This window comes from Triticum aestivum, chromosome 7D, assembly GCF_018294505.1.
Source record: "Triticum aestivum cultivar Chinese Spring chromosome 7D, IWGSC CS RefSeq v2.1, whole genome shotgun sequence".
Taxonomy (NCBI): domain Eukaryota; kingdom Viridiplantae; phylum Streptophyta; class Magnoliopsida; order Poales; family Poaceae; genus Triticum; species Triticum aestivum.
Window position 1 is genome coordinate 128,478,789 of NC_057814.1, and position 19,955 is coordinate 128,498,743.

A 19,955-nucleotide genomic window follows, 5' to 3' on the forward strand; every position below is an offset into this window, starting at 1 on the left:
AACTAGTACAAATTGATGCGACGTAGTTTAATTTTTCTATAACTGACTTTTTTTAGCTTTGAATAGGAAGCGGGTCGGGTTCGGGCGCCGCCCTGCACCCCTAGCGTTGGTCCTGTGTCTGCTAGCTAGGTGTGCCTTGTTTTGAGTGTCCTTTTTTCTCTCTTCTTTCTTTAGCCTTGCTATTTGCATGGTTTTTGGCTCGGTTTTTCTCGTAAACGGGTCAGCTTGTTTAGGTTTTTGATCTGATTTTTCTCATAAACTGGATCAGCCAAGCGTGAGAGGTAACTCTTTGGCTTTGACCGCTTTTTAGCAATATAGGGGAGCGTGAGATTCGACCGGGTGCAGCGAATGACACCCGTTAACCCGTACAGGAGGCTCCAGATCTGTAAAGCTCGTAAAGGGCCTCCAGATCTGCACATCTCCTTAGAATCATCTCAGTCCAAATCGACCAAGCAAGATCGGAAATGCTCTATTATAATCACCAACTTATCATCAACATTCAATTCTGCACGCACGCATTACATCTCAAGCTTTTCAAAGATTATCCGAAAAATCAAATCGAAGCGTCCGAGTTAATCTTTTATTCCGCGTAAACCGATTTCCATGCCGAATCCATCCACCAGGCGCTCATTTCTTGATGAATTCCACCAGGCGCTCCTGCAGCCTGACGCCCTCCCCGGAGCCCAGCTGGTCGAACTGGAAGGCGTGGCCGACGCCCTTGGACTCGAACATCTCGATCTCGCCGGCGTAGCCGCTGGCCCTGAGCTCGCGGGCGTACCACAGGCCGCGCTCCTTGAGCAGGACGTCGTCCTCGGCGACGCACACCAGCACGCGCTCGCACGGGATCCCGGCCACGGCGGCGCGCGCCTCGTCGGTGACGAACGGGTTCACGTTGGGGTCGTCCAGGCCGAGGGAGCCCGGGAACACGAAGCGCCAGGTGCGGTCCATGAAGTCGCGCACGTCGGGGCCGAACGCGGCCTCCGCGCCCACGGGCTCCTTGCCCGTGAAGTAGGGGTGCACGGCCATGAGGCCCCGCACGGCGGCGCCCTCCGGCACCGCGCCGGGCGCGGCGGCGCGGACGGCCATGTTGTGCGCGATGTTGGCGCCGGCGCTGCAGCCGGAGAGGAAGACGCGGGAGAGGTCGGCGTGGTCGAGCAGCCACGGGTCGGCGCCGGTGAGGACCCAGCGCACGGCCGCCCAGCCGTCGTCGTAGGCGGCGGGGAGCGGGTGCTCGGGGGCGAGGCGGTAGTAGACGGAGACGCCGACGGCGGCGGAGCGGGCGACGAGGTCGTTGAGGTAGGCGTGGGTGGAGGGGCGCGCGGGGGAGCCGACCACGAAGCCGCCGCCGTGGAAGTAGACGACGACGGGGAGCTTGCCGGGGGCCGCGGCGGCATCGGGAGGGAGGTAGACGCGCGCGCGGGCGGGGCCGGCGTGGATGTCCTTGGAGACGACGCCGGTGAGCGGGTCGGTGCCGGCGGGGGCGAAGGCGTCGCCGCCCGGGCGGTGCACGCGGCCGCTCTTGTACTGGCAGAGGTAGGGCGGGAAGTCGAAGGCGATCTCGGCGTCGGGATCCATGGCGCAGCGGTTGGTGGCGGCGTCGGCGGCGGCGGTGGTGGGGGGAGCGGTGGGAGGGGAAAGTGCGCTGGCCACCTACAACAACAAACGGAGGTGGACTTAGTAGTGGCAGTTTCTCGATCCGGCGTAACAAACGCGCAGTCAACTCTCACCAACCACGGCAACCATGCGCCAACCAAACATGTGAGCGTGATTGCTGCACGACGCCACCTCCCTCATTTTTCCTCCCCTCCGTGTGATTGAGGTTTTTTCAGCCGGTATATTTAGTAAGTAGTAATTATTTATTTATTTTGCGGGAATGTGGTAAGTAATTATTGTGAGAATCAAGATCACAACCTCCTATTGTACTGCCTCTGTAAACTAATATAAAAGCGTTTAGATCACTAAAGGAGGGAGTACGTACTAAGGCTTGCGATGCCAACTTTTTCTTGAAGGCACTATGCTGAACTCCAGAACTCGGGACTGACCTCGGTTGAGTTTTTTCACATATTTTGGATTACAGTGAGAGTATAGGCGCAACCAGGTGTGTATTTCCATTTCCCCTTGGGCATCTTCAGTTTAGGAAATGCTAAGCCTATGAAAATCAATATGCCTTCCCGCAAAAATAAAAATAAAATCAATATGCCTTCCCACAAAAATAAATAAATCAATATGCCAACAGAAACGTCAAACATTTAGGAACAGCGTGCTTATATTCAAAATTTTCATAATGTTCGAAAGTTAGGTGCAACGTATGCTCGAAACTGAAAATTCGTACATAAAACCCGTCTCAAATACATCATCCAGCTCGCCCAATTCATGAATTAGCAGGTGCCCTTTACCATCAGGAGCCCGCAATTATGTTACTTACTGCAGTCTGCAGAGACGCAAGCGAATCAACAGCACCCTTTGCCAACCAACTGACTCCAACCTTCACCCGGTGCTCATCTGTGGGCATCCTGAGGCAGTACACGAGCTTCCTAGCTGCACAATCAGGTTAAATTTTATCACTTACATGAAAAGTTATTAAGCTAAGAAAAGGTGAAATAAACAGGCCCGCAAAGGTCCGTAGTCCATACCAGCATGCCCTACAGGCCCTTCCAAGGTCAGTCCCTCGATGAAATTTGCTGTTATCGCAGCATCATTTCTACCCAGTGTCATCATCTCACCAAGATTTTGGAACCTGGAAATGCACAGGTTGTTTCGGCTCAGCTCGTTATGCAACTTAGTAACTTTTACCACGAAAATGATCAAACATCGGCAGCTTGCTTGGTGTATCGAAATGAACAAGACAATGGTGCTGCTAGTTTCGAACCTGAACGGCAAAAGGGGCCGGTCATTGATTGCCGCCCAGAGATTCCATCCAGCGAAATCTGCTTGCTGAAAAGCAACCTGGGAGACAAAAAGAGTCATCACTAGTAACGTTAAACTGCCAATGCAGCGTCATGACAGATTCAATCCAGTAGATGCCTTACCTGTGCGTTGGCTGGGAGAAATTTTCCTGATGGGTCTCTTAGAGCTGCTGAATCACCAATTGCAAATGTTCTAGGATGGCCCTTTACTTGAAGGGTTTCCTCTGTCTCTACTTGGCCCCGGCCATTCAAAGGAATCACGTATGGGGCATCAGGAGGTTGTAACCGAAGAATCTGGGATTGTGAACCCACTGTCCATAGTACCAGATCGGCCTCCAGAACCTGGCTCTGGAGGCCTCTTTGAGCAGCTTGAAGTTCCAAAACTAGTTTCTTATCGTCACCCCCAACTTTTGCATCTGCAACCATGCTACCTGAATCCTCAGATGCATAAACCTCTCTGATGCAGTTCACCGAATATCCCAAGAAAAGTTGGATATTTTGGGACTCAAGAACCTGGTAGGAAATGCAACCAAACCAAAATTAGCTACTACCACGGAAGATAGGATTCACTTTCATTTTGGAGTTCAGCAAAGAAATCATGAAAACAATAGGCATCAAGGACCAGCACAATGATATAAATAAACAGCCTGCACTTCTCTATGCTGTATTCTACATGGTCCATAGATGAACAGTTTGGTGACAGATTAGTAAGTGGTTGCCTGGTTGGGATTTATCAAGTTAGCACTGTTGCCTAAATAATTCTATATAGTCCATAAATGAACAGTTTGATGACAGATTAGTAAGTGGTTGCCTGGTTGATATTTATCAAGTTAGCACTGTTGCATTAAAGCTGCAACAGTCTTTCAAAAGGAACAGAGAGGAGAAGAAAGAAAGAAGCCACAACATAGTTTGGCTGACGCAAAGTCTTACATTGCACATGCAGCATCTTATGTTATTATTAACTTCAGATTATAGTCTTAGGACTACTAGTGGCACCAAAAACCGAAGTAGGGAACAGAAGCTTTTTAATCTTCTGTAATAATTTCCTGAGATGATCAGATGAAGTTAATCAAAACAGTCTGTAATGTGTAGATCCTTAGGTAATCACCTTCAGAGCAGCTTCACGATTTCCTGGTGGTGCGTTAGGACAGATGGTTGTTTGAAAATTGATTGCTTTGACAGTCCCTGTGTTCTTTAATCTCTCAGAGATAGTGGCAGCTAGCTCAACACCAGAGTAACCCAGTCCCACAATGGCCACCTGAATAGGTGGGGACTTCTTACCAAACCTTCTCCTTTCTAACATTTTCAATTCACTTTCAACTTTCTGCAGATAAAATAAGGCGACATTATGATTCTTGATGATCACCATAAGTCATACAATATGAACTTGTTATACATAAACAATTGCCAGAACATGTCAACAAGAGATATATCATTAAAAACCAATAAAATCATATAATTAACGTGGATGCATCAAGAGTTACAGACATCACTGATGTATTTTAGATTAGTATCACTATCAACTTAGCAATCCCAAACAGTAGATGATAAACAGTTGAACTTAGCTTCAGCCCCTAGAGCTGTTATTTCAACAAACGCTTGATTCTTACCAAAGCATGTTCCAAAGTTGTGAAAGGAAGTGCATATTCCGCAGATCCTGGAACGACGTCAATCTTAGCTTCAGCCCCTAGAGCTAGAACGAGCCTGGCTGCCCATTCCAAAAGATATATCACCAGTTAGCTTATTCTAAACCTAGCATAGAACATCCCAACAACAACAAAAAGCTCGGCATAAAATATGAAGTAAAATACATCACTATTTTTGTTACATATTTCAATAACATCTAAAGAAAGTACTTGTATTATACAGATTAATATTGCATTATTGCTAAAGTTCCCTGATACAGAGTATTGACAGAAGATGAATCGTGGGCTGTAGAGCTACATGAGAAATTTTGATTCATATTGGATTCAGGAACAGGCTGATGTAAGGAAAGGGCGACAAATGACAATCAGGTATTATGTACGAAGAGGCAATTCCAAGAAATTTGTATGCGCAGTTGCATTGTCACTTGTGAGGTTGAAAAGGTGGGACCAGATGTACATGTCAGTAAGACACACAATGTGTTCGAAGTTTCAAAACCTTTTAGCAGCATAGAACAATCAGCCCCATGTTTAAAATAATTCATAAAGAAGAAACACTGTGAAGATAAATATAATTCTTAAATTTGTTTTTTTTTCAAAAAGCCTAAACATGACAGCTATTGCAATTCCATGGCATTTAATATCATCGTACCAATCATATTCAACAACGGTGCCACTTTCAAGATGAACAACTCCGCCAGTGCATGATACTCCAGGCTCTCTTCTTAAGTGATCAGAAGGGCGAAGAAGCTTTACACTATCCTTCACAAATTGAACACTAGTGTTCTTCAGTAGCTCTGTAAAATACGGAGCTATTTCCCAGACATCCACCTCTGGCATCCAAATTAAAGTCCAACAGTCAAAACATGAAATAATGTGAAAAGACCCCATATATAATATTACCAGCAAAAGTATTTTTACACTTGAAATTGCAGTACCTCCTGATAAGAGCTCGTACAGCATGGGCTTGAATACAAATCTGTCAGATTGATCAACTAGCATCACCTGAAACATTTGCTTCCCCCTTCTTAATTAGTCAAATGTTACATCATTTCTTTAGCAAACACACATGAGTGCATTGCAGGACATGCAGATCGAGAAAAGGTGCCAAACTACAAATACCACCAACCCCTGCTACTTCGATGTAAAAAGGGACAGCACCCGGCAAATCAATAAATTTCTAGCACAAGAGCATCATCATTTTACCTGAGGCTTGTTATTACCAGGCCATACAAGAGATTCTAGTCTCAGAGCAGTATACAGCCCACCAAATCCACCACCCAAAATGCATACCCGTGGCCGCTGAAAACAAGAGAACATATTCAGTAAATGGAACATAAGGCATATAGCAGAAGCATACCAAACTTTCTGCTGAACAATAATACTCACAAGTTGCCCTACATACAGACAAAATGCATGGAAGGACATGAACTCCGAAGCAAAATGTAAGAACACCCTGATCTAAAAAAAACATAAGGACACACAATTCCTCAAAAAACAAAAATCCCTGCAAATGAATATTCTCCCTAGCAAGCAGTTAAACTCTAGAGTTGTCATATATCAAAACAATACTAAGTTACTCAAGTGTTGTATTAAAATAAGATCTATTTGGGTATATCTGAATGAAGTGTACGAAACCAAAGTGTGTTCACTGGGACTAAGTTAGCACAAAACTGCAAACTCTACATAAACAAGTCATCAATGCTAAAACAGCTAAACAATGCCCTGTCAGGGAGTAGAGCTGTTTTTTTTTCGAAAAGGGGGAAAGGGAGAGAGAGAGGGAGTAGAGCTGTAGAGGACTTGATCCGTAAGATACACATTGATAGTATTACCAGTGTGCTAATAAAACAGGGGGGGAAATCATATAACAATGGATGTAAGGATGTGGGTAATCAAAATCCAGTCTACCTTCTTGTCTGGCCAAGAGTACAGCGGCATCGGCGCTTCATCAATTGATTGAGGACGAGAAAAGCCGCCATCCCCAGAGCCACTTGAAGCCATGCATCTGAACAGTCCAGACGGCAGCCCAAACATCGCCGGCAGCCCAAACGAGTTTTTGAGGATTGGATTCTTCCACGCATTCAAACCCCCTGTCAGAATCCAGGTGAGCAGTCAGTTAACCTGAGACAAAAATGTCACCTAACGAATCCACCCACCGCTTTTCAAATCAAATCACCCCATTCCTCAAAAACCGGAACGCGCACACGAGCACACGAACTCGGCGCAAACCCTGCTCGAGCATGACATACTACTCCACACGAGCTTAAATTAGAGAACCGTGGCCGCTACCGCTAGAAGAGAGCTGGGGGAGCTTGTGGCCTCACCGAACGGGCCGCGGAGGCGCGCCGAGGCGGGAAAGGGCCGGCTCCGGGGGGCCGACGGGCGGCCCCATGGAGCCGCGCGGCAGCTCATCGGCGGCGAGGGGGGAGACGGGTCCCGCGTGCTGTAGCCCCAGCTCCCAGCGATAGAGAGGGGTGAGGGAGAAGCACAGAAGAGGCAGAAAAGGAGTTGTCTCCGGAGAGACACGGAGCCGGCAATAGCCACGCAACGCAACGCTGCGGCTCCTCCGCCGGCCGCGTCGTCGCGGAGCCCCCGAGCCCGCTGGCTCCGTGCACGCACACCCAGCCACTCACTCACTGACGATGAGATCAGGCTTGAATACGAAACGGAGTTGGCCCATATTGCGCAAGATGGGCCTTATTTGTAGGTCGCGAGATTTCAATACAAATGGGTCTACTAAACGTCTCTTTCTTTGGCGCTGCAGGCGCCGGTTATAGCTGTTTTCTGCAAACCTATTTTTCAAATCCTATGGTTTTTGTTTTCAAATCCAATGAATTTTTCTAAAATTGCACGAACTTTTTCTCAAATTCGGTGAACTTTATTCAATTACGATGAACTGTTTTCAAATTGGATGAACTTTTTTCAAATTCGACAAACTCTTTTCATAGTTGATGAACTTATTTCGAATTTCATGAATTTTTTTAAAATTTGTGAGGTTTTCTCAAATTTATGAACTTTTTTCAATTTGTACGAATCTTTTATTTTTTTATTCGTGGTTTTAAAAAGTTTCTTGAATTTCTTTTCATATAATTTATATAAGGTATATAATACTGTACTAGCAGAGGGTTAACTAGTGTTCTTTTCTTTTGTTGGTCGTCAAAGGTAACTCAGTCTAGTGGTTATTTCATCTAGCTGCGGATCCTAGTGAGATGAGTTCGACTCACGGTTCTCTCACTTAACGAAAGCGTCTTTTTTTTCGGTGTCGAACGAAGGATTATGGGCCGACTGCACAAACAGCCCAACTACGAGCGGTGCAGGCGCCCGTTCACCTGACCGGCGCTGAAAGCGCCGATTAGGAGCTCCCCTCTTTCTTCTGCTTAATCTTGAAAAAAGGCTCTGCTGCTCTAATATGGATCGGAGGGAGTAGTATTTTTTTTTATGATGTGTTTGTTTTAGTTTGTTCAAAAAATCAATTCTAAAAAATAAGTTTGTTCAAAAAAATCGGCAGCACTTTATTTATTTATTCAATACAAAATATGTTTGTGGATGCGTAAAATTCACTTATAGGTAGGTCTTTCTGTTGACACAAAATATATATTCGAGACATCATCTGGTCTCAACAATTCGTTGTTTTGGCCAATCACAACTCTCAACCCAAACCCTGAGTAATTTGTTGTTTTTCATCATGTTTGTGAAAGAAATATATGGAACTTCCAGCACTAAGCTAATTAATGATTTAAATCCTTTGCATAGTCATCCAAGAACTCAATTGGCTCGGTGCTACTAATGTACTCCCTCTGTCCCAAAATAAGTGCCTCAAGTTTAATACAACTTTGTACTAAAGTTAGTACAAAGTTTAGACACTTATTTTGGGACAAAGGGAGTAGTATTGAGCATACAGAAAATGACAATGTATTGAATCTGGTTTTTTTTTTTGAGGGGAAGTATTAAATCTTTTTCAATATAGAAAAGAAACTTCTGCGACATCTGCATCACATGGTGCACACCCCTAATATTTTATTATGAGATTTTAAATTTGGGAATGAAAATATGAAAAAAGAAGCTAGATAAAAGTTTAATGAAAATCAAGTGTTGTAAAGCCTGCTACTAAATCCTCGTTGTCTATTTATGTACACCTAGAATGAAAATATATATTGCCGGAAATCCATACGCGCATGCCACGAAACAATGTACATGCATGACTGCCACTAAAAACATTGGCCAGTCAGTTTTTTGAAAATTGGAACAACGGGCTACCACGTCGATTTGCCATTAAAGAAACCATCAAAGCATTTTACCAAAAGTCCATACATCAAACGTCAAGAAACTAAAACAGATCCCGCAGGGAAAAAAAACATAAAGACAGCGAGGTAAGCTACTAGCCACAGACTATCGGCCAGTCAGATGCGAAAACGGTACGGTAGGACATCCTGTTTATCTCGTGTAGCTGACTACCCACATATAGCGGCAAAACAAGTTGGTTCTGAAACGCTGGATGAAAGACAAGTGATTCTAATGACAGAAACGGCCATGGCAATGAACCTCTCATCACACCGACCGTAGTTCAGGTTATATAATCACAACTCACAAGGCCTTCACTGACAGAGTAAAGATCATCGTCCTCGTAGTCATCAGCAGCACTTCAGCAGTGTGATCATCGTCGTCCTCCTCGGTCACGGATTATATTGCGTTCATCCCACAGAAGGCAGGAGCAGGTTGCCTTCTTGTCCTTCCATTCTTTCCCACAGGTGTAGCAGAACTCATAGCCGCACCTGCCAGAAGCAAAAAACAGGATGAGCATTAGCGCGCAAAGGACATCCCAGAGACTAAGGAACAGCCTGACATGAAAAAAACACTGAACAACCAGAGGCAAATACTTACACGCAGGTGATATGGTAGCAACCCTCAGCGAGCTCGATCAGGTGCTTGCATTTGACGCACTGGCGCCACGACCGCCGCTGCGCAAGGTTCTGTAGAGCATGAGGGTACCTTCTCTTGTAGTCAACGCAACTTATCCCGTAATGCCATGGGACCTTACATTTGACGCAGAACAAGCGCCCGCATTTCACGCACTTCCCCAACGTCTCGGCTCCAGCATCAGGTTCTTGCAGTGGGTGTATCGCTTCACTCGAGGACATTAAGGCTGAGCACCTGGCATTCGGGCAGTAAACCTTCTGAGTAGGAGGGATTTGTGCTTCCCTGATACGTTGCGCCATGGTCTCTAACAGTTGTGGTGACAGGAATATCTTTGAACCCTCCACGGTTAGCTTGGTAGTGCAGCCATCTTGTGGACAAGCTGGGAGCGTTCCATCGCGCAGCTTAACTCTCACATGCTCTTTCATGCAGGACAAGCAAAACCGATGCGCACAGCCTTCAACTGCGTGAATCTTAGAAACATCAGTGTCTTCCAAGCAGATGGTGCAGGTCTCTCTCTTGCAGGCCTCTTTCTTGTTGGTGCCTACCAAATCTGTTGCTAGTTTTGTTGCATAACCAACTTGGCCGCATGGAATAAGTGAGAATTCACAATGATTGAATTTCCTCATTAGTGAGAGAGCCTCATTTACCATATGTTCACTCTTGTTCTTTGTGGGACGCCAAGTTCCAAGCATCTGCAAACATATGGCATCGTAATAAGATTAGTACAGTGTTAAAGAATTCAATTACTTGACCATTAAATCTATCTATTATATTATTAACACAATGGAATTTTTTGTTTCAGATCAATTTGGCACCAGCAATAGAAAAGAGCAGCTGAGAATATGCTCTATAACAATGGAATCAGACACCTCGTATGAACCAACATGAGTTAGTGTTGAGCAAACCTGACCACGGGAAATAAAAAGAGCATTGTAGTTGTCCTATAAAACGGACGACACACAGAGACGAAAAGATGAAGGGAAAATGGTCCATGCAAAGCAGACACAAGTCTTTATATAGCTGGCATATTGTATTAAAGCTCCTCCTGTAGTTTGGTAGATACCTAATTCCAAGGATTTCTTGGCAGGGAATTGGTGGATGAAACCCACATCTAGAGGATGCATGTAGAAATGAAAGGAAAAAAAAACATGCATGCTGAAAAGGAGAAGCAATATAACCAAAGCAGGAAGAGAACAAGTGTCTACTAGCCTCAAGTGATTGGCAACTTTAACCATCCTGATCGTAGAATATGCAATCAGCGTGAGATGGTAAAATTACAGCTAGAATAACCTAGACATAGCTACATTGTTTGATATAAAAGGCTGAAAACTCCTACATTGATGGAAAAGATCTACAGGTAGGTCACGATTATAACGATTGACAATCGCAAAAATAAAATAAAAAATAACAATTGAGATTGATCAAACTACATTAAGCATATTGAAGCGGATATAAATCTTGTTTGAGATTTTTCAAATATCAATGGGAGTCCATAATTCTTATGACTGGCATACTTAGTTTGGAGTCTAAAGCAAACACAAAAGCCCCTAGCACTATCTGATCTGCTCAAATATCCTATCCAAATTCAGATTGTTCTTGGCTAAATTATTAGTTTCGGGTGGATTACAAACTCAAACTATGCAAGATTTCCGCTGGCTAACATGCATAGCACTTCTATCGCCTGTAGTAATAACATATTTTTTTTCTTTAAAGGCATGTGTTACAGAAACAAGAGATGAATTTGAATGAATGCTAATGGTGCTTTTAGAAAAGAGAAATAAAGAGAAAGAGTGTTTAAGGCTCAAGGTTCGATCTAGCGCTACAGAATTGGATATTATTTATAAAACATGCTCGCAGGATATAAGAAATGGATCCAAATGTCAAACTAAAGGTTGAAGATTCAAGCTAAAGCAAAGATACTTATATCGTCGAGGAGATTTGGCATTCACTAAACAGTTCTAGGGCTCTACCCTTAGTGGGTGTGATGTACAATCTGATCAAAGGTTGGATCTCAAAATCATGAATGTCATGAGACTAAAATTTTCGCATTAATATGCTATATAATCGAGATATCAGTCCATAACCAAATCTCACGCGTATTGAAAAGGTGGCTTATACCCAGCTTGGATATCAGATAGCTAGCGCTTTAGTCAAGCTTACACAGTGGATGCTGCACACTGATCTCGCCCTGTAACATCACTTGCTTGCAGTCTGATGTGAAATGTAAGAGCATTTCTAAACATAGGTGCGATTTTGGGGCCTCTTTGGATAGAAACAGACAATGTACATGAATGGGATAGGAACAACAGTGCAGTCCCATATGATCGCAAACAAGAGAAACTGTTCTATGGAGCACCATAGTACTTTTGCATTAATTAACTTCATTTTATAATTCCTTAAATATTCCCATGGGTTCATACATTCTATAGGTATTTCACAGAAGTCCTATAAGTCAATTGTGTAACACAGTAAGGAGAAACATAATAACCACAAGTGATGCTGATCTCATTCTATGTTTATGGAAATCTATATTGGAGCATTAGCATTGACGAAATACACACACACAAACCAGTCCTAGGACTTGAGCCAAGTACGTATGACAGAAAGATGAATCTTCATTAACTAAACCATGTTCAATTCTCAGTGGGTTTATGACAACACATATTTATTACATGACATAATGTAATGTGTGCTTCAATTATAAATGTCCTGGATAATGCTAGATATTAAAATATCAGCACAAATTCTCAACGTGTACAACAAACTCAATTTCTCCAAAAACAACTAATTGAGATTATGCATGCAGAGGAGTTGATGCAACAATAATCAAAGAGATTTACACTCTACATAAACTTTCCGTAAGTCTACGAGGTTGGTTTCTTTGTTGATGGAGCGACCTGTTGACAAGGGGGAGGTGATAGGTTTGACACTGGGTGTGACTAGAGTATTCAAGAGAAAATTTGAGGTAGAGAGAGTGTTTCTTTCGGAACCGACAATGGCAAGGTATGAGAAAGTATAATGAAGGTTCTCAGGGCATAATATCATGCTACCCAAAACGGTGAAGCTGCATCGCATTGATTGATAAGGTGGATGGTAAATAACCATGGAATTCTTGCTTCAATTACTGGCGGAAGTATTGGCACTCATGCAGTCATGCCTCATGGAGCAACAGATAAGTCGAAGCTACAGAAGAGAAGACGCCATATCGCCTTGCATGCTGGATGGCACTTACTTGCTTGCCATCAGTCCTCAGCATGGCACATATCGAGATGGTCTTGACCTTGTGCTTAATTAACTATCGACAAAGAGCAGCGTACGAATAATACAAGTAAAACAGAGATACATTTGACAACAGGCGCCTTTGCTTTTTGGAGAGTTCTTAATTAATAGCTAAAACTGACAGAAGATCAGCGCGTTGGACAGAATGAAAATTTTCATACCCAAACTTTAATGATCTTTGCTCAAGATGAATTCCAGCTACAATCTTTCTAGAATTTTCAACGTCTATGCAAAGTCGCGCAAACATATAAAAATATAGTATAATCATCAGTAAAGTCAACTAGCACTTAAGGAGAACTAGGCAACCCAACAGCTTTGAAAAAAAGGGAACACTAAATATGGTAATGCACAATGAATCTAACTGCTTAAATGCGAGGGCCACCTTGCTAGCTTACATGTACATCAAGTATCTCTCCTGAACTATTGACATTTCACACAAAAATGATGGGTTAAACTTCTGTTTTTCTTGCAGTGCGATAAGCAAGAATAGCAGATAGTGGAACTGAATGTTGTACAACTAATTATAATGAGCATTGAAATAGTGCTACAAATTTATGTTTTGCCTAAATTTAGCTAGAGATCGGACTATGTGATGATTTAATCATCACTTCGTGATTAACTCTAGCAGTCCAGCATTTCATGAACAATTGTAAATAAAATCCCAAATCCCCATATCAACAGATCATATATTCCCCATCTCCTTCTGATGATATTTCTAATAAGAGATCGCAATTGATACCACGCAGAAACTGTATTAAGATAGATGACAGATGCAGATTTGGAGATTTTAGCATGGCATACATATTTGTGCAGCGCCTTGAAGTCGGAGACGATGTTAACCCATCGTATCCCCAGCTCGAGCGCAGCCTGGATGCCTTCCTTGAGCGCCAGCACCTCGAGCTCCATGCGTCCGCCCACAAACCTTTCCACGCGCTTCTGTATGGTGCGCACCACCTTCCCCTGGGGATCGTACACGACCACAGCGAGCACCGCGACGCGGGGGGCCGGGACGACCCACCACCCGCCGGCGCCCTCCTTGTTCGACAAGCCCTTGTAGAAGATGCGGGAGGAAGGGGAGCGGCTTGGGTCCAGAGGCCGCTCGAGGCGGTCCCCACCATGCGCCCGTCGGCGGTCTGGAGTGTCAGCGAGCTCGCGCGCCAAGAGGGAACCGCGGGAGGCCACGCGGGCGGAGGTGTTTGCCTGGGCGTGGGCGACGCGGAAGGCCTGGGCGTCGCGGCGGTTCTTCTCTTGGCGCGCGAGTTCGGCGAGTGCGAGTTCGGAGGACCAGAGCGCAGAGACGGGTTGACATGAGCGGCAAGAGCAGAATGCGGTGGCGGCGGCGCCGCCGCCGCCGCCGCTGGAAGAGGGCCGATTGGGAGTTGGGACGCGGAGGGAAGCTTGGATGGCCTCGTTGAGCTGGAGTTGGAACGCGAAGTCGTGGTCGGAGGCGAGGGCGACTTGCTGGCGGAGGCATCGGGAGGCGAGGTCGCCGTCGCCGGCCATGATCGGAGCCGGCGGTCGGGCGGTGCCACAGCCCACAGCCCACAAAGACGAGGGTTTTGAGTGTGATGCCAAATGTCGGGATGGAATGGGATCTTTTGTTCGTTTATGGGCGCATTTTGGCCCATCTCGTCGGGCTTTCATTTTTTTTAAACACAGGGCAAGCGCTCGTACATACGCGCATACACTCACCCCTATAAATGCACACACGCACATCCTATCCCTATGAGCATCTCCCAGAGACTGAGTCGGCATATCATTTTGAGATTTACGAAGTCACCGTAGGTGCCTCGTCGTCGACGGGAATGTCTCCTTCCACCGAAAGCGCATCACCGGAAATTCTGAAATAAATTCAGAAATAATGCGAGCACGGGACTTGAACCCTGATGGGCTGGGATATCATTGTCCCTCTAACCAACCTTATGGTCCAAATGAGTCACCAGTATGCATAAGGATTTCTCAAAAAGAAAAAGGGAAATCCAATACGCATAAAAAAATCCTACTTGGTTTTGATTTAGTGGTCGCCTCGTATTTTGGATCAAAATTTCATCATAGATTTGATTAGGAAAAGGTAAGTTATATGTCATAAAATTATGTTGTTTGATTTGTATTCGAAAGAAGTTTTCAATGGTATCATTCTTGTAGTCGTCGTTAGGTGGTCTATGAATTTGGATGTAATTTTTATTATTTCTGGTGTTGTACTGTCATGATTGAAAATGAATAGATTAAAAGTTTTTCTTGCAAAAAAAAATTATGTGGCATATATCTTTTATTTTGCCAGTCAAATTTATGATCAAAATTTAACACAAAATACGAGAGGGACTAATAAACCCTAGTGGAGGAAATATTTGCGAAGTGCAAATACGGAAGCATCTCGTACCCGAGCGTTACTGGGTCCAGCCCACCACGGCTGAGACAACGGCGACCGACTGAAATGGAGCCGGAGGCAACACGGATGACCTTGGAGGGGAGTCACAAATCGAGCCAGAGCTGGAGAGATCGAGGTCGGTCGCGATGTCGCCATCTATAGAAAGACAAAAATGAGATGAATATCGAGTTGTAATGGCTGGATTGTGTCGTCGTTGGGTGATGCAAGATGGGAACAAGCAGAAGATGACAATGCGGCGAATCGAAGAATGCGGCCCAACGGTGGGGGCTTTGCCTGGATGCCTTGTGACTGACGCCTGTGGCAAACTGTTTGGCATCTCCGATAGGGTTCTTGTGTGTCTATTGGTTGGACACAATGAAATCAAAGTCACTAGCCTGTGGAGAAGTGTCACGATGACAGTCTATGGGCAACCCCGGTGGTGTTTCTTTCTTCGATGACGTGTATAGGTCTTGTGGATAGCCAGGCTAGCTAGTAATGCCATCGGTGGGCGTGCTATGATGGTTTTCACCTGATTTTGTGTAATTAGCTTAGCAATTCTCTTTTTCTTAGCTTAACTTTTTTTTAAAGAAGGAAAGCATTAGGCCTCTACATCGCAATGATGCATGCAAATATATTATTAAATGAAATCTTCAACAAATACGAGGTACGGTACAAAATCTCGAAAAGAGTTAAAAAAGATGAACAAGGCTACAACAGGCATAAATAAGACTAGATGTCTATACACATATCGTATCATTGGACCGCCATCCAAATCGATTATAGGTATCTCGTGCTACCGCCTACCAACGGTTGCACCCATAAGCCATATATTTCTTGACTTCCGTATGGCTAAGTAACGACCACGTACGGATTCATGAAGTTGCTCTGTATACGACCTACAAAAAAATTGTATCTTTTTGTCTGTTAAACATAACGACATTTCGATGGTTCCATATTGCCCAAAATAATGCACACACTCAGATTCGAATATGTGCTGCTAGTTTAGGCTCTACCCCGTTTAGTGAAGTCTCAAATAGAAGGACGCGGATTTGGTGAACATGGGTGCGCGCGCATCCTTTATGAATAGTAAATTTCAAAAAATGCTAGAAAAAATCAAAAAATTCTGAATTTATTTTTTTAATATACATAGTCAACCGGTATACTCGCATATGAAGGAATCACATCCGTGGTAATCTGGGAAATAGTGACAAAATCAAAGCTAATCGAAGCTATATTAAAAAACACTATTTAATGAATAGTATGGCCGCATTTGTATTTTCTTCACTAAGAATACCATGGGTGTTAATACATGATGAAACTTCACACGTGAGTAGAATGATCGACTAAGGTTCATACTACAAAATTTCAGAAATTTTTATTTTTTTTCTAGTATTTTTTATGAATTTACTATTCACGTGGGTGCGCGCGCACCCATGTTCACCTTTGTATTTTCGCAAATAGAATGCCTATGTTATTTGCCAGACTGGCATTGAAGGGCCACATGCACTGTGCGGCAAAGTAGTCTGGCTAGTGGGCAATTTAGGAAGAGGTGTTAAATCGATTCATCATGATCGCAGAAACAACACTTTTTGCTACCCTCCTAAGGAGGTTTTGTCAGGTTGTTTTTAGTCAAGATCAATTTTTTTAACAATTGACATATTTTTTTATCTTTAGAGGTATCTTATTTTTTTCAGATGTGTAGCAATTCTGGGGCTAAATGGATATAGCCCTTATCCAGCGGCCTCTTTCGGGGAAAGAAAGAAGGGAAGGAAAATGAGTTTATGGCAAAGGAGTAGTAAATTCATGTTTCCGGCCTAAATTTCTCTCCTTGTGTCAGCTGAAGCTGATCTGTACTACTGGATTTGCTGCATGTGTTCTTCAGGCTCGTTGATCCGTACTTCCATCTTCGTCAGAGAGAAAGCAATTCGGCACAACACTATTAGAAAAATTAGAAAAATGCTTATACATAGTAAAACAGTAGTAGCGTTTTTTATAACAAAACACTGCTACTATTTATCAATAGCGCTTGCTTTATGCCAGCGCTGCTACTATGCACTTATCAGTAGTGCTTTTACAACAAAACACGCTATTACTAAAATTGCTAGGCCGTTGCCGGCAGGCCAGGCATAGTAATAGCGCTTTTATGCAGAAAGCGCTACTGCTACTGAACCTAGCAGTAGCGCTTTCTACATAAAAGCGCTATTACTACGGGCTCCTTATCCACCCAACAACGACCCGCGCTCGACCTCACTCCCCCGGCCCTCACACTCTCACTCTCACGCGCCCCCGTCGTCGTCGCCGCCGCCCTCCCCCGCGCACCGCCGTCCCCCGCGCCGGAGCTCTCCCGCCGACCGCCCTCGCCCGCGCCGGCTCTCCTCCCCCGCCGGCCACCCTCCCCCGCGCCGGCCTCCTCCCGCGCCGACCTCCTCCCCCGCCGGCCGACCTCCCGCTCCGGCCTCCTCCCGCGCCGGCCTCCTCCCCCGCCGGCCTCCTCCACCGAGAGGTACTCCTCCTCCCTCCTCCCTCTAGGTTAATTAACTTAGGTGAATTTAGTTCATTAGGTTAACTAAGTTGAACTAAGTGAACTAGCTAGGTTAATTTGGTTTACTAACTAGGTTAATTAGATGTTTTTTAGATGTTTGATTAACTAATTTGGTTACTAAGTAGATGTTAATTAGGTTAGGGCAGTAGTGGTACTGTTAATTAGATGTTTTTTAGTTAGGGAAGTAGGTTAGGTAACTAAGTAGATGTTAATTTAGGGCAGTGGTGTTTAGTTTATAGAAAAAATTCAATATAGTTTTTTTTACTTTTTTTAGTAAGTGTTTAATAGAATTAGTTAGAAAATTAATAGAACTAGTTAAACTAGTTTATTTCTAGTAAGTACTAGTTTATTTTATTTATAGTAAGTGCTTAGTTGAACTAGTTGAATTAATAAAACTAGTTTATTTTAGTAAGAAAATTTAGGTACATGAGATTTGATGATCTAATTAAAATTTTACTATAGAACTAGTTTATTTTTAGTAAGGAAATTAATAGAACTAGTTTATTTTTTTAGTTAAAGCAATTATTCGCGCATCGACGTCGACGATGCCTATCCCGCATCCTCGTTGTCGACTCGGCGGAGGAGGCCTGCTTGATCAAAGGGGCCATGTCCGGGACTGGGCTCCGCTTTGAATGCTAAAATTGGAGAGCACTATGCAAGGCGGGTGCATTTGATTAGTTGATAGCTTATAGGGCTTTTTTTGCAGAAATCAAGGAGCCCCTCCATCATCACTGCCGTCGTCCCCGTCACCGACCCCCTCCGACCTCAAGGTGAGACCCTATCCGTCACCGACCCCCTTCGTCGTCCCCATCAAGTTTGAATGCTCATATGATGTAGATATAAACATATATATCTTGTGTTGCTCAAATAGGATATGTGCTTGCCCAAGTGGCCGGCCATGTTTGCAGGTTACACCTCCTATAGTGGCCTATGTTTTGCCGGAGTGTTGATTAATTTCCGTTCCGGCAAATTTCAGGCACTCGATATGTCCATTTTTAGCAAAGGTCATGCCGGATTTTTTCGAGAATTCTGGCATGACTTGTGCTAGAATATGTAGGAAATATCGAGTGGCCTGGATTTTCTACAACAATAATTAAACGACATTTCGGGTTGACTTTAAGTCTGTCGAGGCTCCATCACCGAAGGTCGAAAAATCAGTGAGGGAGTGTATCCACCATATATGAGAGAGGACGAAGAAGCCCGACTGTTGTCGTGGGGGTCGTTTCTCCTTCTTCTCCGGGTGCTAGACATTTGTTATGCACTAGGGGAAAGAGGAGTAACGACCATCACCGACGGTCACAAATGTCAGAGAGGAATCAGTGAGTGAGAGACTCCACCACATATGAGAGGACGAAAAATCCCGACTGTTGTCGTGGGGGTCGCTTCTCCTTCGTTTCCGTGTGCTAGACATTTTGGTGTAATGCACTCGGGAATGAAAGGAGGAGCGATCATCACCAACGGTCGAATGTATATACCACGCGAGCTGAGAGTTTTCAAGAAAAAGACTCGGTAGACCGATAGTCAACCCGTGATGAATAATAATGATCTAATTTAGATTTTGTAGTACATATATTGAATTGAACAAGTTTAATCTTTGAATTATGAACGTAGGAAATGTCGTCATCGGACGACGAAAGTCTCCCGGGGGAGTGCAGCTGGTGCAACGACGACCGAGGTCGGTGCGACAGGCCTCACCTGGACGAAGATCGACGCTTCAGCATTAAGCTCCAGGAGACCTTCGATGTTAAAACGGTACGCAACAACAACAAGTGTTTTTTTCATAATTAAGCATGACTTCAACTATTTCAACGTGTAATTTTCATCTTTTACAATTCGAGTAGCTTATCCCATGCCATGCAAGACGCTATGTCTTGGAGAGGATGGATTTTGAAGACCATGAAAATTTCGAAACAAAGAAAATTCACCTAAGGACCCATCATGGTATGGATTTTGAAGTAAATCTGTATAATTCTGAGAGCGTAACCCATTTTGGTTGCACAAATTGGGAAGCACTTTGCAAGATGTATGTTTTTTATGAGGGTATGCTTGTCACCATGGATCTTGGTGATTGACATCGACCAAGACAATATGGACATCTGGGTCCTTGTTGATACGCTTCCAATTCTGCCGCTATGTGAGTTTCTCAAACATAGTTATTAAATAATTTATATTGTTCATTTCAAAATAGTTGACAGCTTATTTCCATTGACAGTTTATTTTCATTCTTCAAACAAAGTGCGGAAGATGGTAGACAGAACCTACTACACCGATGGCTCTGAGTTAATTTATCAGGAGAAAAA

General features: G+C 44.1%; 2 protein-coding genes across 3 annotated transcripts; both read right to left on the reverse strand.

Moving 5' to 3' along the window:
• Positions 1 to 446: 446 nt before the first annotated feature.
• Positions 447 to 7,183, reverse strand: LOC123164500 (alternative NAD(P)H-ubiquinone oxidoreductase C1, chloroplastic/mitochondrial). 2 transcript variants are annotated; one of them, XM_044582010.1, is made up of 12 exons: positions 6,874 to 7,183; positions 6,458 to 6,639; positions 5,756 to 5,851; positions 5,488 to 5,554; positions 5,202 to 5,382; positions 4,517 to 4,610; positions 4,015 to 4,230; positions 3,030 to 3,419; positions 2,870 to 2,946; positions 2,634 to 2,737; positions 2,426 to 2,538; positions 447 to 1,650 (listed from the first exon to the last, which is right to left on the reverse strand). In XM_044582010.1, exons 1-12 carry the CDS (start codon positions 6,959 to 6,961, stop codon positions 628 to 630), a joined length of 2,631 nt encoding a protein of 876 aa, XP_044437945.1. In that variant the 5' UTR covers positions 6,962 to 7,183; the 3' UTR covers positions 447 to 627. The 2 variants fall into 2 exon arrangements, with proteins under 2 accessions (XP_044437945.1, XP_044437946.1); XM_044582011.1 differs by lacking the exons at positions 5,756 to 5,851; positions 6,458 to 6,639; positions 6,874 to 7,183 and having other exon boundaries at positions 4,517 to 4,614; positions 5,488 to 5,560.
• A 1,781-nt stretch (positions 7,184 to 8,964) lies between these two features.
• LOC123165988 (uncharacterized) lies at positions 8,965 to 14,327 on the reverse strand. The gene is made up of 3 exons (XM_044583751.1): positions 13,547 to 14,327; positions 9,431 to 10,158; positions 8,965 to 9,321 (listed from the first exon to the last, which is right to left on the reverse strand). The coding sequence occupies exons 1-3, from the start codon at positions 14,246 to 14,248 to the stop codon at positions 9,204 to 9,206; spliced, it is 1,548 nt and encodes a 515-aa protein (XP_044439686.1). The 5' UTR covers positions 14,249 to 14,327; the 3' UTR covers positions 8,965 to 9,203.
• Positions 14,328 to 19,955: the final 5,628 nt, after the last annotated feature.

What these genes read in the sequence shown, in the direction of transcription:
- LOC123164500 (XM_044582010.1), bottom strand. Translation starts at nt 6,961, where the DNA reads ATGAGCTGCCGCGCGGCTCCATGGGGCCGCCCGTCGGCCCCCCGGAGC. An exon ending in ACTCTTGGCCAGACAAGAAG is followed by an intron (nt 5,852 to 6,457) that starts GTAGACTGGATT and finishes TCTTGTTTTCAG; the next exon opens with CGGCCACGGGTATGCATTTT. An exon ending in AGGGCCTGTAGGGCATGCTG is followed by an intron (nt 2,539 to 2,633) that starts GTATGGACTACG and finishes CTGATTGTGCAG; the next exon opens with CTAGGAAGCTCGTGTACTGC.
- LOC123165988 (XM_044583751.1), bottom strand. Translation starts at nt 14,248, where the DNA reads ATGGCCGGCGACGGCGACCTCGCCTCCCGATGCCTCCGCCAGCAAGTC. An exon ending in TCAAGGCGCTGCACAAATAT is followed by an intron (nt 10,159 to 13,546) that starts GTATGCCATGCT and finishes ATATGTTTGCAG; the next exon opens with ATGCTTGGAACTTGGCGTCC. An exon ending in TGCTACCATATCACCTGCGT is followed by an intron (nt 9,322 to 9,430) that starts GTAAGTATTTGC and finishes TGCTTCTGGCAG; the next exon opens with GTGCGGCTATGAGTTCTGCT.